The sequence below is a fragment of the Pempheris klunzingeri genome, chromosome 7 (assembly GCF_042242105.1).
Source record: "Pempheris klunzingeri isolate RE-2024b chromosome 7, fPemKlu1.hap1, whole genome shotgun sequence".
NCBI classification, from domain to species: Eukaryota; Metazoa; Chordata; class Actinopteri; order Acropomatiformes; family Pempheridae; genus Pempheris; species Pempheris klunzingeri.
This window is the reverse complement of record NC_092018.1, coordinates 18,363,753-18,383,481: the sequence shown is the minus strand read 5'-3', so window position 1 is coordinate 18,383,481 and position 19,729 is coordinate 18,363,753. Positions and strand designations below refer to the sequence as shown.

Here is a 19,729-nt window from a genome sequence, read left to right as displayed (position 1 = left end):
ATTGTCTACCTATTGTGATCTCTTTGCACATCACTGCTGTGTATGTATGCATAACTTGGGTGTTTTTTTTGTACATAAATTGCCTTCACCTTCAAAGTAGTGCCACTAAAACAGTACACCTCACTGCTTCTGTTGTGTAACAATTTTAATTTACAGAACATTGTCAAATTGCATTACATTTAGTGCAAATAATAACACTTCTGATGTACAACTTAGAAATATACAAAGAGTGTAGATTACTGACAAAATATCAAAATTAAAAACACTAAATGCATTCTTCAGCTGACATTGCTAATGGATCTAGCTCTTGTAATCATCAGCAGAACAGCTGTCCTGCTCCTTCCTCACCTCTGACCCCTTAGACCAAAAAAAATCTGATGGTGAATTTTCAACCATACAGATGAACTCATTGCAGAAACTCCCAACTTTTGATGGCATCAAGCACAACATAGTGTAAATTTAAATCTTGAGGTAAGATGACGTGAAATGCTGACTTTCCCTCCCCCCCGCTTCATTTAATTGTTGATAAATGCACATCTGGTGGCTGTACAGTAGAGATAACCAGGAGTTTAGGATTCATCCTGGTGTCTAAGGCATTCTGGGGGTAGTTAATCAGTCAAAGGGCAGGAGGCCACTGCACTGTAGTGTGGCGTGTGAAATGTAATGTTACAGTATAACAGTGTAGGGTGTAGATGATATTTTACTCAACTTTTTACAACGTTACCTGCAAAATAGCAGCAGGACTAATTTACAAACCTGACACTTGTGAATTGAAACACATTTTTTGCTGTATCATCAGGGACCGAAAATGGTGAAAAGCAAACTTAAGATGTACAAAATGTATCCACTCATCTCTCAATGAAAGAGAGGAATCTCTATATCAGACACTGTGGCTGGCCATTTTCAAATATCTGTCAGAAACCATGCATTACAATGTAGGTTAAAGACAGATACACAGGCTGCAGCCTAGCATCTACAGACCACGGTCAACTACATCATAGATATCCAATCACTGATTACCAACTCTGCTTCAACAGCGTCAAAAATATTGTCCCACATGAGTTAATTAGACTCAGCAAATGCTCATGATCTCCCACATCAGGTTTCCTTAGCCCATTGCTGTCATCAAATTCAAGTGTTTAACAGTCAATTCACATTTCTCACATTGGTAAACTAACTGAAAACTTATTCTGTTTTCTCTGTACAATACATTGTGTCTATGGTGCTCTCTGAAAGCTACTTTATAACAATCTAAAAATATAAAGATTTCAAAGCTTTAGGCTCTGACCCCCCATCAAACAAGAGAGTCATCACAAGAGGGACAGGAGAAGGCAGGACAGAGGAGATACTCTACCAAACCTCATCAATGCTTTTCCTGTCAATATCTTATAGCTTCCCTCCCTCATGGTAGTTACTTTAGCAGCAGCAACACAAGTAGCTGTAATACTAGCGAGTAAAGCAAACCCAAGAAAGTCAAGAAGTATGTAATCATAAGAAATGTACAAAACAATTTACAAAAAAAGCAAATAATCATCAACAACAATTCAAAAACCACTTAAGAAACTCTTAACTTTACATACAAATGTACCCATGACCAACAGATGGTGTTAAGCCATTACAATGGGGTTGGGATGATAACTACCGATGGATTAAAGCCATAAAACCAGTCTCTTCTACAAACAGGTGTCCTGCATGACATCCTGGTTGATATGGTGTCCTGCATGTAGTGGTTTGAAAACGCATTCTAACTGATGGATGAATGGGTCGTGTAGTCATCGAGAGCCCGTTCAACATTGAACATTGTAGTCTGTCTGGTGGCAACCATGGCCCTCCGCAAGCCTGAAACGAGGACGATCAAACGTCAGCACCCAGAAATTACACAAAAGTGAAATAACGTGAAAAGGAATATTGTACCCATCAGTACAGCTGCTTTCAAAGCTGTGACACAAGATCCTGACTACCTCTTTGTGTTCAGAAGAGAATGGGGTTCCCAGAGGTTTTCTCCTGGACGTAGGAAGTGAAGCGTTTGAGGAACTTGGGATACTCTCTCTTGGCCACGGCTCTGAGGACTGAGGCTGGAGCCCAGCCTCCCGGGTTCACTGCAGTCACACATAGGGAAACTATCAGGAGACTGTGTGTGCGTACAAACTTGTGATAGAATTACTGGTCACAAACCCACAGTGTACAGGCAAAACATAGAGGCAGCGGTCTAGGGCGCCCTCTAGTGACAGGCGAGGATGTGAAGCTTGTTTTTTTTTTGTTTTTTTTCAAATGAACTACCCATGACCTGCCTGGCTTCCCTAACAATAAATTGACTCAGGATTCCTTCTGCAGCGCTGCTTTATGTCACAATCTCCTCATCTACAGGAAGTTAAGGGAGGGGGGAAAAGCTATCCAAGTCTGGACTGACCTTTCAAACACACAAACACAGACTGTCTAGCTCTTGTGTCAGCTGCCAGCTTTAAAAAGATCAATTTGAAGAAATATCGGCTGGCTGATTTAAGCTCATAGGCATAATAATACACACTATTTCTTGATGGTTAAAACAGTTGCTCACATGTAAATATGTCAACATAACCATCCAGCCAACTAAATACATATGCGCAGCCTCAAATAAACAATCACAAACTGTGTATTTAGGCTGATGTGGACTTTTTGGATGGATGTACCTTTACCAGTCCGCCGATACATTAGCCTGCAGTCAGTGTTAAGTAATATCATTAATGCTTTCTTTAACTAAATTTAATTTTACTTGTATTAGTACAGACTATATGTAGACCACAAATAACGGTTTGATCCAAATTGACCACAGCTTAACACACTTTCCGGCATTTACAGTGGGTTCTGATTTTTATTAAACTGATGACGACAGAGTGTTCTGTTGGGTGCTGAGCAAAAAAACTCTTTAGGCAAGAAAGGCACGTACCATTGGCAACGTAGGTGATCTTACAAAGAATGTTGTCTCTGCTGATCTCTTTATCACCTTCTGGTGGGCTAACCAGCGTTTGGCAGATCATAGCAACATTGATTTTGGCACGAACGCACCGGTTTGTGGGCTGAAAGTAAAACAGAAATGTAAATGCAAACAATTTGACAGAGTGAGTGAGGTTAAGAGGTCAAAAACTGTTCTTTCTTGAATGTATTCATAAAAAGGGGCATATAATAGGGGGCTGTAATAATTCAAATGCATCAAATAGCCACAGCACTTGGGTGTCTAATAACATCAGCAAAATGTCACTAAAATGAACAAATAAAAACTATGTATAAAATATATAATAACTAGTGTGGTTCAGTAATCTTACAAGGGCTTTGTCGTGGTCCACAGAAAAGTTGCAGACTAGCCATGTGTCAGGATCATTTTCGTTCGTAGCCAAGATCTTCCTGATGGCTGACAGATAGAGCACGTCTCTCTGAGAGGCAGGCCACACTCTCTGAAACACAATTGGAGGCATTCAGTTGGAAATCAAAGTAATAATAAGCAGAATATTACTGAATACATATCAGCAAGGCCTCAAACCACCGGGAAGTCAACTTACCTTGTGCGTCTGGTAAACAATGACGGCATTATCAGAGAGGGTTTCCACAACGTTGAAATTTTCAATGGTGGCTGAAGGAAGCAGAGTTCAATCAGGTCATGACATCAAAACAGAGAAAATCAGACTGTGTTCATGCGGTGGTCACTCCTGACATGGTGAACTTACTCTCCCAGTCCATTCGGACAGCTGTGTCCCAGAAGTAGTGGCAGACCTCATGTCCCGTCACCCCCTTCACAGAATGTGTAGCTTTGAGGGGATCCAGCACAATACCGTTCTCCTCTACTTCTCTCCTGTACACCTGTCAGGTGTAAAGCGTGAGAAAGAACAAACGGAGAGTCAACACAGTGCTATAAACATACTCACAGCCTCGTCACAAAATAATCTGGAAGAATCCTCTTAATTCTCTCTCTAACTTTGAAGACTGCAGATCTATCAGTGTTTCTATTGCAACCACAGTGGATTTTTGATTGAAATACCGACAGCTAGCAATCAAGGGACATGATTCATAAGCAGCTTCTCTCCTCTTTGCTCACCTTCATCTCTCCTTCTTCTATTACCAGCTGCCAGTTGGCATCTCCGCCTACGTCCTGAAGTGAGTAAGTCATATGATTCTGTACCATCTCCTCCACCTGAGAGACACGGGTATTGATTAAATTATCATGTTAGAGAGTCTTTCGCTGCTTTTTACCTTTGCATTTGAGGACATGCTTTGAAACAGGACGTGGTTTAGGGAGAAGAAGCATGCATTAGGGATGCTATACTCAAGTTTAATGATTAATGGAGTTGAGAAATCAACGCACCTAGTAACGTGTGCTGGTGTTTTTTTGTTTTATAGAGGTTTTGATAACATCATAGGAGGCAAACAGAGAAAATATTTCCCTCCAAAGATTCTTAGGAATTCCTTAAGAAAATACATTAGCCACTGAGCAGGTAACTAAACAAATATGAAATGATTGACCCTGCTTGGGGGTTGTTATTCAACATCCCAACAATGCATTAAAAACACAGTGAATAGCCAGTCTGGATCCATGCCTGCTCATGTTGTGGAGGTGATGCAAGGAAAGGAAATGAAGAGGTTTCACTAGTCATGCAGCATCAGACCTATTTTCCTTTTTCAGTGGTATGAGGACAACTATTATGTGATGAAGACAACATGTCCGTCATTCCAGGAATTTAGGCGTTTTGTCCAGTTTTTTGGTCATAAAGCATCACATTATTGCTATGAAGACTTTGGAGTTAAAACCAACTATAACATACTACCCAAAGCACAGAAAATGTTCCTGGAGAGAATAGTTAGTTGACATTTTCATGCTCTCCACTCATGCTTCCTCTGCCTGCAGTGGAAAGCAGCAGGCATTTGCAAACCCCTGCAGATACAGCTGCCTGCTGTTCACCAAATACAGTACCTGAGCGCTGAATCTGTGAATGTCATCGGAAGCACTGACTAGCTCAACGGAGGACAGGGAAGACGAATGGCTATGGGGCTGTACAGCAGAGAGGGAGATTGAAAGAGAGAGGAATAAGGAGCAAAACAGAAAGCAGCACCACTGCAGCAGCCCAGAGGACACAATCACGACCTGCACAAGTAGCATTTCATATGGAGATGTTATGCAAGATCATGCAATCACATGATTGCAATAAGCACAAACCGAATCTGTGTGAACAGATTAAGGTGAAGCAAGAACACGTGGTGAGAAGACGTTATTAAAGTGTCAGCAGACGAACTGTAGTTGCAGAGCTATATAGACAGGTCACACTGGTTGTAACCTGACTAGGCTTAAGACAGGAATGATGAGACCTTTACAAAGAGCAGCAACCCGCAACCTTAAATTAGACCAAAGTAGGATGGAAGTAAGATGGACATTAAGGTGAAAATGATTGTGTTGAGCACCTTGGTGGCAAATCGGTGGGTACCGATGGTGGAGTAGGCGTCTCCAGGAGGAACCGGAGTTAGTCGAGGTATCCTGACCTTCTCTGACTGGCACTGAGGGACAGAGAGTAGGAGTTTATCAAGAGAGAACACTAAGAATATACTAGAGAAAAAGGCAACATGTCTCTGTGTAATGTATGCAACTGTGCTTTGGTTCACTTTGCTTTGTTTGAACCTTTCTTGTTCCTCCCTTCCTCATCTTTGTCTGCCTGTATCTGTCTCCGAAACACATTCAGTGTGTCTTCTAGACTCGATGTGTCATTGTTTTATACATTTGGATCTTCATCACACCTGCTCCTCTATCTTGTCCTGTCTGTCCAGCGCAGCTTCCACTGCATCGAAGAACTCGTCCTCATTGATCAGACTGTTGGGCCCCTCCTGTGGAAAGCAAATGTTGTCAGCAATGTGTGATAAAGAAGAATCCTGTGAGAACAGCCCTGAGTGCTAAAATGTACATGCTGGGAGACGTGGAACAAAGTCAAGAAATCCTGCTATGGTTTATCTAGCTCCTTCTAATTCATTTATTTTATTAAATGTTATCTTGCCTCGTAGTCTGGCCCTCCGTAGTGTGACTTTTTCTTCAGTTCATTCATAGCAGACTTGTAGGCATCTTCCACCCTCCTCCTCTTCTCTAGCTCCTGAACAAACAAGGGAGCAGTGTAGTGTTGTTAGTGCATCTGTATTAAACAAAATAGTGTCAGCAAGTAAATAGAAACACCCATCTGTGAGAAAACATCTCCACCCAATGCTTTGATCAGATTACAGCTGATAAAAAAAACTGGGAGAAAATAAAGGTCTACATGCCACCAAACGCACCGTATCATTCAGCTACGTGTGAACACTCAAACAGGTTTTACCTAATGTCTCATTTGCTGCCAGAGGGAAATAAATACAATACACTGCAGAATAGGAGAGGTTGGATTTACTGTTTTCCCCGTCCATTACCATGAACACAAAAGCCTATCAAACCAGTCTAAAATAGTATACTTTAATATAAAACAACAAAGTGTGCCGTCGATATATACTTAAATGGAGGGAAACCAGACAGAAAGACACAAAGGAAGCCAGACAAAGTATACAGGGAGGTGGAGACATGTACAGTTGGCACAAAATAAACAGGAGGTGATCCTGTTGACGGCAATGTGTGAGCACTTCACTTTACACCTACTGTAAAGAAATGGCTGCAGGTCTGTAGAGGTATCCATCTCTGTGTCTGGTGTTTCAGCAGCTCTGTCCCTCTTTGTAATGAAGGCTTCCACAAATTAAACCATGAAGTCCGAGCAGTCATTTTTCTAATCCGCTCTCTGTACGAGTCTGAGCAGGTGTGTCTTGTTCCTTTCGTTGTGCTCTGTAACTATTTCTATTTCCTTACTCCACATCGACAGCTAAACTTAACCAACCGTACTTCACCAAAGACAGATAAGATTGAGGCAGTTTCATTCGAGCTGTCTAACCGTAAGCACTTCCCAGCTTTAGGGTTGGGCAGCATGCCTTTACTCACACACTCACACACACACACACAATCACACACACAATCACACACACACACAAACACAAAAAGAAACTGGTTTGACAAGATCAGCCGAACTGATCAGGATGTGAGCATGAGCATACCTTTAGAGCCACAGACCACTCTTTGCACTGCCCGGATAAAGCAAAATCAATGAACAAGCGTAATAAGCGAGTATGAGTATTTTGGGAAATTCAATCCCTCTGATAAAAACAGAGCAAACAAAAGGGTCAAAGGTCATTATGGGCAACAAGGGCATTTGTGCTTCTGATAAGCAAGTCTCTGGCTGTATTGAAATTGATGTGTTTATTGTTTTATAACGTTTTATGTTTTGATATAGCTGGTTTATGAAACCAGCTGGTATAGCTACATCCAATTGAAATGACAGCTTTTCAGTGTGTAGAATTTGAGGACTCCTATTTCTAAAGCTGACTAAGCACACATACATTCCCCTTTTGCTTTACAGTTACACCTGGCAGTTGAACAAGGGGCCATGTTGCGAAATTCTTGCTAAAGGCACCTTCCATTAAGGTGCTGTAACATTTCCCACAGAAAATATTTTGAGACGGCACCAAAAGACGCATACCCATATCAACCGTTCCACATCCGAGGGAGAGTTTAGGAATAAGGACTAACCAAAGCAAATCTAAGCTGCATCCCAAAGAATCCAGGCTTGTCTAACCTGTTCATTCATACAGGTATTACATATTCATTATTTAACACAGCTAGTGAGTTTTACATGCAAATCTCAGCGGCACTCAACTCAACTGCTAGCTTATCCAAAACAACCACAGTACATTTTTCGCACTTGATTTGCTATCAACATCACTGTCAACATGAATAGCTGGCTGTTATCAAACACTACAAACATGGATAGACATTTGGACAGATGAGTGTTGCACCACAACCTCATCAAATGAAGAACAGAGCCCAAAAACACCAAACTATTGGTCACAATAACCGACTCCTTAAAGACAAGGCAACAATTAGCTCCTCAGTCTGTGACGCTTTCGCAGCAGCGGCTGCTGTTGACACGCCCACTCAGGAAATGCGTATTATTCACATGACACTTATTCACGTGACATTTCTTTCAATCACTGTGTGGAGAGTGCGAGACCGTACCTTGTCCAGTCTCTTCTGCCAGCTGTCCTCTCGTTTGACCATCAGTTCGATGCAGTGAGACAAGGTAGAGAGGATGCCCGCTGTGGTGGCCTTGAAGGTAATTGCCTCACCTTTGAAGTCTATCCCATTCATACCTTTGGGACTGGCAGGGGGAAACACTGGCACAGACAGAAACAAAGAATTAACTAAGTGTGATAGTTGCCTCAAAGTTGGACTAAAAATGGACATCCTAGCTTTTCAGATTTTAAGTGAATTCGTTGTTAAAAAGCTACGCAACCAAAATGTATTTTTTAACACAGACATTCTCGACTAAAGCAACGAATGGTCGGACAGCATTCGCTAGTACTCACGTTTCTCTTTGCTTCCATTGTTGTTGTGATTACATTCTCCATCAGGTCTTGTGGTGGTAGGAAACTCATCTTCGTCCTCCTCTACTATTGGTGAAAAAACAACGGCAGCCTCAGATCTATCTACTCTCTGTCCAGTTAACCAAATTTTAAAACACATTATAAATACCTTAACATGGACATTAAACAGAATATAGATGAACATTTTTATACCTGTTCCAACAGAAATAGCGGTCATTTATACCATCTGAGTTAACCGGAGCTGGTTGCTACTTTTTCTTAGTTGGACAATTTTTGACGACTCATAAGTTTCTAGTAAAAAAAAAAAAAAAAAGAAGCATAATTCTGACCAAACTGCATTTTCATTGAACCTATGCAAGAGAGTAAATTCAATATGAAAGTGCTTTTGAAGATTGCAGATTCTGCCACCGAGACTTAACAACCCACAAAGTGCCCTGTGAGAGGATATTGATTTTTGTTTCCCTTCTCAATGAGTTTTACCGACCACTCCCCGTCATCTCTCATACTGCTTGAACCAAGTAAAAAAAACTCCTATCCGTAAATTCTTTGCTTTGCTTGTGAACATCAAGACTTATTCCTCCTTGCCATTTACAGTGTCCACAGAGCTCTGAAAATCAGAGCACCTTTAAACCTGTTTAAACTAAATCTCTGGCGCTACAGACAAGCTCCGTTACAGTGTTTTTATGCCACGGGTTACCTCTGTCTCTCTGAAATTCATCTTTGGAGACAGCATCAGCACAGGAGTCAAAGTATTTCTGCAGGGTGTCCACTTGTCTGCAAAGAATGTCCCGGAAGGTTTCCATTTCTGCTAGCTTCTCACGCAACCTGTGCCCCTTCTGAGCAGAAAGGAATAGAAGTAAAGAGATAGAATCGAAGGCTGTCGGGGAAAACATTCATGTCCGCTCTTTCTTTTTACCTCAAAGAAAGTTCATAATAAAAAGTAAGCACAAAGCACCTGACACTCACAAATGACAAATGTAATTACCACACATCTAGCCTTTAGCTGATATTTTCAGATAACGCTTTTGTGTATTTGACTATAGCTTAAATGTGCTAATACTTCAGAGAGGTTCGTGCGGGTTGTCCGGTGACCATGTTTTACCTTGAAGGAGGATGTGGATGTGGCAGACAAGGCACTGGCTGCGGAGGTGAGAGACAACATGGAACCATGACGCCTGAGACTGGTTTCTGAACCATAACCAGACTCGGCCTGAAATCCAGAGGGAGGGATCGAAGAGAGAGAATAAGGGAAGGAGAGAGTATGATATGGAAGATAAGAAAGGAGAAGTAAAGAGAAGGGAAGATAAGATCAGTAAGTGCACATACACATTAAGCAAACAATATCATAAGAAAGTCTGCAGTACATAAAACCTAGACAGAAACAGAGAGGGAGAGATCAGTTCTAGCAGTCAGCAGCACTGAGTAATGCTGAGCTCGACCAGAGCAGGAATTCCACCTACACAGACAAGCAGTCTGTTGGCTGACTAACAGACGCATGCATAAACCAAGCCACTAGAGCGGAACAGTGGAAAATAAAGTATATTGAAATTAAATTAATCATTAAACCTATTATTGGATGGCTATTGGTTTTTTTTTATTGCGACTTTCTGAAGGAAAGACCTGATTACCTTTTAGGACATGCAGTGTTCGGCCTCACATGGCATTATAAAACAGATCTACTGTATGGCCAAGCATTAGGGAGTGGCACTGATTGTATTTGTTCCATTAAACGGCCAACTTATGACTGGACTGCTAACTCAGCAAAGCGACAGAATGTTATTATACATCGTGCATGCACACCCAGCCAACCCCACCAAAGTAAAATATTCTTGTTTATCCCACATGCAGCTGTTAGCCATTATCCACTACATTAGAGAGAGACAGCAAATTTATAACTCAGCATTGGTCCCAAACAAATTCATTTGTACGAGACTAATGCTTACTCAATCAGTAGGAACAGTAATAAGGAGGTGGTGTGACTGGCTAAAGTCTGAAATTGTTTATCATATGAATCAGGACTCTGGTGTTATGTTTTAGGAGTCTAAAATTATTTGGTGAGGTTTAGTCATGCCCTGGGTGTGTAATTTTACTTTTGATTATTTAATTAAGATTATGTTTCACATATTCAACAATTAACAAGTTCCTGTTCGCCAACTTGCATGCAGAGGTATTTTCTAAGAACAGTGAGCAAACTGAAGAGGGAGTCAGGTGACAAACTCGAGAGAGAGAGAGCACACATACATTCCTCTGCTTTAAGATCGCACAAACAAACAGAGTGACGGACTGAGAGATTTGACATATAGTGAGCAGACTGTTCAAGACCAGGCCAACAGAAAATAAAGTCTGCTTTTAAAAGGGTCAAGTATGTCCACATTCATACCAGTGACACGTAAGCATTTGATAATTCTAAGTAACACATTTTCTGCCCATGATGCAGGTTTACATACAGTAAATTTACAAAAAATGTACTCAGAAATAAATGTTAAATCATTCCATTAGCAAGAAATAAACAATCAACAGCACCACAACCAGAGCAGTATAAAACCAGCTGGTATTAGCAGAAATTGTACAAAATGTTTTAAACATCTATGGTATATTCATACAAAGACATAAAAGGCATGAAAATAACACAAGCACTGATCAACAAAAGTTAAATCAATAATATAAGAATTAAAGTATATATAAACTCTAGGGATAAAACTAACCTGAAATGGGGCTTATGGTATTATTACAGATAACCTGTGGCTGATTTAAAAAAAAAACAGTCTGTCTTCATTGCAATGAAGTTTGATTTTGTAACTACACATATGCATACGAGCATATGTAGCTGCAAGTATCGAACTTGTCAGTTCAGTACAGTACTGGTTTGTGTCAACAACAGAATCTGCAACAGACTAAAAAAACAAACAGTAACTCTAAGTGGCAGAGCTGCATGAGTCAGTGACTGTTGACAGCTGCATAGCTGCACTGAGGCACCCCTGACAGCTCAATACTGATGTTTTGTATGGAAGCCTATAGGCGACTACAATAAAAGGATAGGTTAAACATAAGATGTGAAAATATAACTCCACAATTGCATTGTAATTTTCCACATATGTATTTTTATTTGAGTAAAAATGCAGTAATCCAATTTGCATTTTCACATACTTAATTCATTAAAATGAAAATGGAAAAGCTGTTTGACATTTAGTTTTCATTCCCTGCTGTACAGTGGACAATATTAAAATACTACTGTAATTTTAGATTGCAAAATTAAAATACAATATAAACAATGTAACCTTAATGCCTGTCTATTTATGCAAACAATACTTAATTCAAATTAAAATGTAATCTTCTAACAATTTGAAAATGAGGAATACCGTGACACCGCAGTGTGACAGTCAGGTTCATTAATAAACCAAGGTTTATAGATAATGTTTATGAATTTGTTTCATTGTTTCCCTATCTATTTTTCCAGCAGGGATGCTGCATTGTGCAAATTTTATTTTGTGCCACTGGTGGGTCAGCTGGGATTGGCTCCAGCTCCTCCATGACCCTGATGGATAAGCAGTATAGATAATGGATGGATGGATGGATGGATGGATGAATGGATGAATGGAAGACATTTAGCACATCCACTAGAGGGTCTTTAGACAAATATTTGTACATAGTACTCATTAAAATGTACAAGTTCTACCTACTATACTAGAAGTGGAAGCGGGGGTAGTAACAGCTTCTTGGACTAGCGGCTCTACAGACCACCGTCACGCAATGAGCACAGAAGTCAGGTTCTGGTAAGTAGCCTTTGGTGTCCCGCCTACGGGATGGTTGAAATCCTAAATGAAGACCCGCCCTGATGAGAGGACTGATATATTGCATTTTCATTTTCATTCTGTCACCAAGAGAGCATTGGTAAATTTTTTTAAAAATGTAAATGCACTGTTTGGCTTATCGCATTTGAATACTGCCCACTGCACAGCAAGTTAAGTCTTAAATTAAATGTGTAAATGCCAATTTCATTTTCATATTAATGGAAAACTGCATTTTAACTTATATATTTAGAACTGTGACTTATATGTTACATGCATAAATGGAAAGTCACGCTAAATTGTTTATATTTCATTTTAATTTTCAAAGCATTTTCATGTTTGCTCAAATAACACATACGTATGTGGAAAATGATAACGCTGTTGTGGAATTACACTGCCACTTTCGAGTTTACATTATTATTTCAATTTAGAGCCCTAAAGGCTTCCAGTTTTGATATCTATAGCGCAGTAGGGATTTCATTTCTTGATTGCTTTCTTAATGCACAAATGATTTAAGCTATATCATCTTCAGTGTTACTACAATCAACATGCAAAGCCCTTATACAAACACACAAATTGCTTTACTGTTAACTTCATGTTGACCTTTTGACAGCCTATATTTGCTGAGACAACAGCTGAGTATGACAGTTGGATAGTTACATGGGTAAATACACATTTGGCCAAAAGGTGACGGACTAAAAGCTGTTCTTACGACACATTCGCAATAGGATCTGATTTTAATCCTGCCGACATGTTGCACAGATTGCTGAAATCATTATTAGCATATTGCTACTTTAGTCTGAACAAGAGGCAAAGCAAAGCACAAATGAAATATTTTGACTAGTCAGGGACAAATCCAGAGACTTCCATCTTGATGCACCTGGCAAGCTGCACAACACACAGCCATGCAAACTAAACACCCACTCGTACATATGAAATGGCATCTTGTGCCCGCAGCTTTGTGATGGTGATTAGTGTGCAGTAACTGGCCATTGCAACCACTGAGTACTTGCTTGGACATTCACATCACATTAAAAATGTTGGCAGTCCAACAAACAGCCAAGTAGCATAAGCTTAACTTCTACAAAAATACTGAGTGATCTCTTACAATGACTAGCATGCAGTATAGTTCAATACTAAAGTTAGTCCATCAGTGCTACTTATGTGAAAAACTGTAAGCATGCAAGTAGAAAATACTAATTTATACAATGTATGGGTAAGAGCAAAAATGTGTTGTATTTATTATTCATTCATGACATAACACTGGCATACTAATTAAAGATTTCAGTGCTGAGTGACAGCAGCAAGCAGCATGACAACATGCTATAAGCCCACCATTCGGCCATTCCAACACCCAAGGCAGAGCAGGACACTGCTGCAGTCCCGGCGGTTTTCTGGCCCCAACATGGCCCAGGCGCTCCCCCAGCACTCCCACTGTTCTGACAATTCAGAGGCTTAAATCCAGTATTCCTGTTTCCCTGGACACACCTCACTGAGGAACAAAAGGGAGGAGAAGGAGGTGGAGAAGAAACGCCACACAGGCTTAGCTTAGCTCATCAAGTAAAAGAAAGCAGCTCTAAGAGAGGGAAAGGAGGAAGAGCAAACAGTCATTTGCGCCGTTGTAGTCAGAGGAGAGGCACGCACTGGATGCTCCATGAAGCAGAAGAGGCAGACTTAGCTAAAAGGATGAGTCTTGTTATTCCTCGGCGGAGCGAAGCTGGTCTGCTTTCAGTCAGCTCTTCCGCAGGCACACACATGGACTCAGAGGCACACACGTACATACGCTCCGCTCTGGCTGCGCACATATATCAACAGACCACACACCCTGATATGTGAAACCTTTTCATCTTGTCCATCTTTACGTCCGGCATCCGTCACTGAGCAAGCAACCGTGACTGTGTGTGTTTGCATGAAAGAGACAGAGCGAGAGGGGGATAAAAATGAAGAGTGCATGTCTGCATGCATTAAAGAGAGACGAAGGCTGTCTGTATGATAAACCACTATACCCAATAAAGTACCGAATGGGTGGGCGAGTGAAGCAGCCGACTCTTCATTATAACAGAGGGAGAGGGAGAAAGAGAGAGAGAGCGACTGAGAGGCAGAGAGTGGGAGGCATGGAACAATATTTGTCTGGTTCTTGTGCTTTACTTCTATCTACCTGGCTCTCCATTTATCCTTTCTTATGCTGATTTGCTGATATTACCTTGTGAGGTCTGACCTGGGCCAATAAAGTTCAGACTGTGCCAACGAACAGCCCAAGGAGGTGGTGGAAAAACTACAAATAAATACAGGGGTTTTCCCCATTCGCTCCCATATCACCCCTCTGAATTTGACAGAATGGAAGAGACTTATCAGTGTGATCGAGAGTTTTGTGTCCCTCTTGATTTTTGTTGCTGTGAGAACGGGCGACTAGAAAGATGCATTATTCATCAAGAGCTGCACTTAGTGTCCCTACATTTCACACGACTTTTTCCACCACCAACACAAACACACCCACACATAAAAGCCCAAAAGGACTTGTACAAAAACGGCTTTCTTTCCCCTGGATTGTAAGCGCCTAATTTGGTAATATGAATATGCAAATTGTAGTTGTTTGTCTTTGCAAAGTGGCTTATAAAAGCCATTTAAAAGCTGTAAATGTGATTTATTTGGCCCATATTAAAGCACAATTAGAGTTGTTGGATACTGGCACAAACTCAGCTTGAGCTAAGTATGATGTTGGTGTAAGAAAGTGGCTGGTTCATGCCCTCTAAGGTGCTATCTCAAAAATTTGAAACCAGAATGCAAGTGGTGAACATTGCATGATGCAAGTCTTTCTATGCCCAGTTGGGAGCAGTGCAGACAACTCACTCTTAGCAATGTTGCAGGTAGTGCTGGGTAAGACTTTCTGAGGTTACTGTAGGTCAAAATCCAGACATAACCCTGAAATACTCACACACCGTCGTTAATGGGCTACAGACCAGCGGTCACTCACACTCAATTGACATGCCAACACCCAGCAGCACTAACAAAACCATGACAGCACCATGTCACTGGAGAATCAGGCCAAGTGAGAATTCACAGAACAGTGATTATTTTTGCCAAAGGTGGTGCATTTACGGTGGTCTCCCAACTAGTGTTTTTATGTGGTAAATGCAAAAATGACATAATTCAGATCTTGTGAACTGGTAACATACATTTGTTCCTCACTATCTCACACAGACGTTTCATCGTAAGACCTGGATAACACACAATAAAGACTTGCAAGTCACAGAATAAACACTGAATATTATGTACGTTCATGTGCTGTCTATAGTGTATTTTGAACACTATAAAAGTAAATTAAAACAAAATAAAACTAAACTACAAACTAAACTATAAATTCAGTGATTATAGCTGGGTGTATCATCAAGGTTTGGACAGATCAACGTATTGTATGATGCACAGAACTTCTCTGGTAAGCTATGACGACAAATTTTTTTACCCACTTATTTACTATAAGAAGCCATGCATCATTAATTAGACTGCAGCTGCCTGGTATCTGTTGACAGGGGATACCCCCACTTCAACACTTCACTCCTCAGATTCCTCACATTCCCAGGGGGAAGGGCTGTGTGTGCATGTCTGTGTCCGAATCCCAGCCCTGCCACACCCAGCTCACAGAACAAAACAGATATCTCCCTGTGCGCCCTAAAAAACAGCCTGACCCAAAATTGAACCTAAACACCTGGAAAATGAAAGTGAATAATGTAGCAAAATGAATAAATAATGTTTTCAGTGGGTGATTAGGCGAGCCAAAAAAGAATCAAATATTTATTATGGCTTAAGGAACTGACACAATATAAAGTTTCTTACAGAGAATATGGTTTGTTCAGATTCTTCACAAACACCGAACAAATCAAAAAAAATCCTTTAGCACAACAGGGTGATTTAGGCTTCAGGCACACTGAGCATCTGGAGTATTATGTAGCATCAATCTATCAAAATAATGCAGCTGATTCGATTGCAGGTAGCAAAATTACCATTTATACCTTTATGTCAAGCCAACCGATATGTAAAAAAAACAACAACAACAACAAGAAAGTTAAAAAAATCAATTTTGGAGAAAGAAAAAACGATTCCACTCACCTTGTGCAGCTCTATCGACTCAATCCACTGCAGTCTGTGCTTGGGATCTTCAGCTCTGAGGTACCAAACACTGTCGTTCACGCTGATGTCAAAACGACACTCGTCAAACTCATGAGGCTGCACAGAGAGAGGAAAGAGCTCATGAATAGTTAGTAGGCATGATGCATAAATCATGTCCTGAAATACTGTCACTGAAACTAAATATCTGTACTTGAATACCAAAAATACAGAAACTCAATCTAGCATTTTCCCTAGTTCAACAAAATCCCGTAGGAATCAGAGCAGAAATCCTACTATAATGTCTCAACAGTCTTCTGTCTGTTTATGACACTAGTTGGCTAGCAGTGATACATTCTGGACACACATGGATTCCATCAGTCAAAGCCTCTGCCACACAATAAACAGGAATTTTAATTAGAAACTGATGTCTTCTGTCTGCAGACGCAACCCTAAACGACAGCAGCAGAGCTGTGCAAAAAAAAAAAAAAAAAAAAAGGCAGATTATTTCAGCATGCTTTCGTCTCAACCTGAGTCATCATAACCTTTCCTTCTACTACTGGGCCAAATCTTTCAACTATTTCACTCCCCCGTTCTACAATGCACCCCACCCAGCTCCAAATACTGACCGCCTAAGGCATCCAAACACGTGCGCCAAAGAATTGCCCTGTTTCCTCTGAGATTGGAATTTGACCACTGCACTCGGCTGAGGAGAGATCTGCTCTGCAAAGGTTCCTAATATGAAATAAGACACAGTTGACTTGAATCTCTTTCCTGTTTTTCTCCTCAGTAGCACCAAGGCTACAGCTGCTCTGTCAGCTGACATAACCTCATGTTGCCCAAGTTTAATTAGATTTGCTGAATGACGCTCATGTGCTCGCTTATTTGCTGCCACTGACAACATACACTCAGCAACATACATACAACTCTGAGCAGGAACTGTCAACTTTACACAACACTGTCTTTAGACTTTACCACTAATTCTGCATTTCACACATTGCATATCTGCTGACAGGGGTGAGTGGTTTTCTCTGACCCTTAAATGCTTTCTATTACAGCCATCAACAAACTAAGAACAAAAGTGACAGGTGTAAAAGTGTAAAAGTGCCCCACAGTTTCAGAATTTCACTATAAGAAGGGGTATGCAATGGTAACCTTGAGTGCATCCAGCCATGTAGCCATTTCTGGTTATAGAAATCCAGTCTATCTTACTGTGCTGTATCAGATACGGCCCATAAACCCCCGCTTTACAATCCAGTTTATACCTCTTTCTTTCCGCCAGAAACAATCTCCTTCCCCTTGCGTAAGCACTACTGAACATCCATGCTGCATCGGCTTTTTTCTGCTAATAGGACTGTGGCATCCAATACAAGGTGTTAGGAAAGAGGAGGTTATCATTCAAACACTGACGGTCATAGTTCACAAAAAAAAAATCTAAAATCTCTTTAAACAAGTGCGTGGGAATACATATTTGTATCTCATTTAAACTAATAATTAGCACAATAAGTATTTACTATTATTCATATGAATTTTCTCCGTACAAAAATCTATAACTGACTAGAAAACACCAAATCATAGACAAGAGCATGAACTAATGTGAGGTTTTGATATTGGATCATGGCCTACAATAGGAATTTTCAGACAGCGACATTTCCTGCACATGTTGGCTCTGTACGAGTTCAGGGTGGTGTGCGTCTGCAGATACACAGCGTGTGGCAGACTGATGTCAGGCAAGAAGAGAGGCAGGCCCTTGTTTCTGCATTCCTGAGTCCTCCTACCACCTTTTCCTTAGACAGCACTGGCTTTGGATATTTTGGAAGAAGGGAGAGGCAGTGAGAAGAGGCTGAGTGGGTTACTACACTACCTTAATTATTAATGAGCATATGTAATAAAGCTGTGTGCATGCTTAGTTAGCCTATAACAGAATTACTAAACACTCTTAATGTCTTGGGCAGACACATTTAGGTCTCCACAAACACAGGAATTGGTGTGATGCTCTCTCAAATGACCACTCTCATTCAGGTTCACCCACTTTAACCTCTCATGTTTGTTGTTTCAATCCAGTTTTGAGCAGCACAATCTAATAGCACAAATCACAGTGAAGCACTAGCTTGGCCTCTGTACTTGGTGTGCAGTGAATATTTAACCAGGGTGTGGGATTTCAACTTATCTCACCAACGGGAGGCCTGCACAGGGAGAATACAAGGCTAATCTCTATAGTATGCGGCGAAAACTTACGTTTTAATCATAGAAAGCACCGATTTCAAGTAGCCTGTGCAATAACTGCCATGGAGCAAGAGGCACGAGCGTGTTCTCAAATTACTGCTGGAGCAAGAATGCTTTGGTCTGCTAAAATACAGTCCATTACCCTACCTGTGATCTTAGTAACAGCCTAATAACCAGTTAATGTTTACCTGTCTATCTTTGAGGAGCATGGATTGAAGGAATTAAAGTTCAACTCTATGCTAAATGGCAGGGGAGGACGGGATCAAAACACTGATACCTGCTAGAGAGGTAACCCTACACCACGAGCACTGATGCAGAAAATGAGTCCTTTCATGGTCGCCCATCTTATGAGCCCTCACTATGTGAAACAGGTGCTGAGCTCACACTGCTTTCTATCTGTGCAAGGGACAGCAGATATTATGTAAATACTCACCGTGATGACAGCCTTGCTGAGGCACAGAGAGCCCCTGCAGCCATATTCCCGTTCATCCTCGGACTTGTAGTAGCTCAAAGTATTGTTTTTCAGCACGACCCACCGGTCCTGCCATCCGTGGATGTAGTTTGTCCACTGTAAACACGTGAAGGTACAGTTAGAGGCACTGAGCAACCCACAGATCCTCCACCTAAATTATGTATATTTCTGTTTTTCCTGCTCATTAGTGATGCTCACCTGGCTTTCAGACTAGTACTGTGTTAACAAGACACCTGAGATAGAAGTTTTCCTGCACCATAAAACATTGTGATCAACTCAAACAGGTTCAAATCAAAGTTACCTTGCTTAAGACGCCTCCGAGCTCCACAGGCTGCCCGGATTCCGGGTCCACATCCTCATCTGAACCGGACGATGAACTCTTTTCGGACATTTAAATCCGAGCTTCAGGGGAAAACTTTAACCTAATTTTATCGACAGAAGCTCGACGAGCTGCTGGTTTCGTTATAAATTCAAAGAAACCTGCTGACAGCTTCTTTAACTTACTGTTAGCTTTCACATCAGCGTTACTGAGGCATTAACTGAGTGTAACGTTATGAAGCATCAGCTTTATCGCCTATTTTATCGTACAGACTCGGACCCAGCTAGCTCGTCTCCCAGCGGGCTCCTGTGGAGGTGACAGCTGAAACTCAACTTCTCGCTTTTGCGGGCTTTG

The 19,729-nt window shown here is 41.0% G+C and overlaps 1 protein-coding gene across 2 annotated transcripts; it reads right to left on the bottom strand.

Annotated features, from left to right (window-relative positions):
- Positions 1-127: 127 nt before the first annotated feature.
- LOC139203895 (ceramide transfer protein-like) lies at positions 128-19,494 on the bottom strand. 2 transcript variants are annotated; one of them, XM_070833797.1, is made up of 18 exons: positions 19,358-19,494; positions 19,018-19,152; positions 16,362-16,478; positions 9,569-9,676; positions 9,164-9,302; positions 8,449-8,532; positions 8,099-8,256; positions 6,012-6,104; positions 5,758-5,844; positions 5,428-5,520; positions 4,943-5,020; positions 4,070-4,165; positions 3,702-3,834; positions 3,537-3,607; positions 3,303-3,431; positions 2,927-3,056; positions 1,962-2,099; positions 128-1,839 (listed from the first exon to the last, which is right to left on the bottom strand). In XM_070833797.1, exons 1-17 carry the CDS (start codon positions 19,445-19,447, stop codon positions 1,972-1,974), a joined length of 1,869 nt encoding a protein of 622 aa, XP_070689898.1. In that variant the 5' UTR covers positions 19,448-19,494; the 3' UTR covers positions 128-1,839; positions 1,962-1,971. The 2 variants fall into 2 exon arrangements, with proteins under 2 accessions (XP_070689898.1, XP_070689897.1); XM_070833796.1 differs by lacking the exon at positions 4,943-5,020.
- Positions 19,495-19,729: the final 235 nt, after the last annotated feature.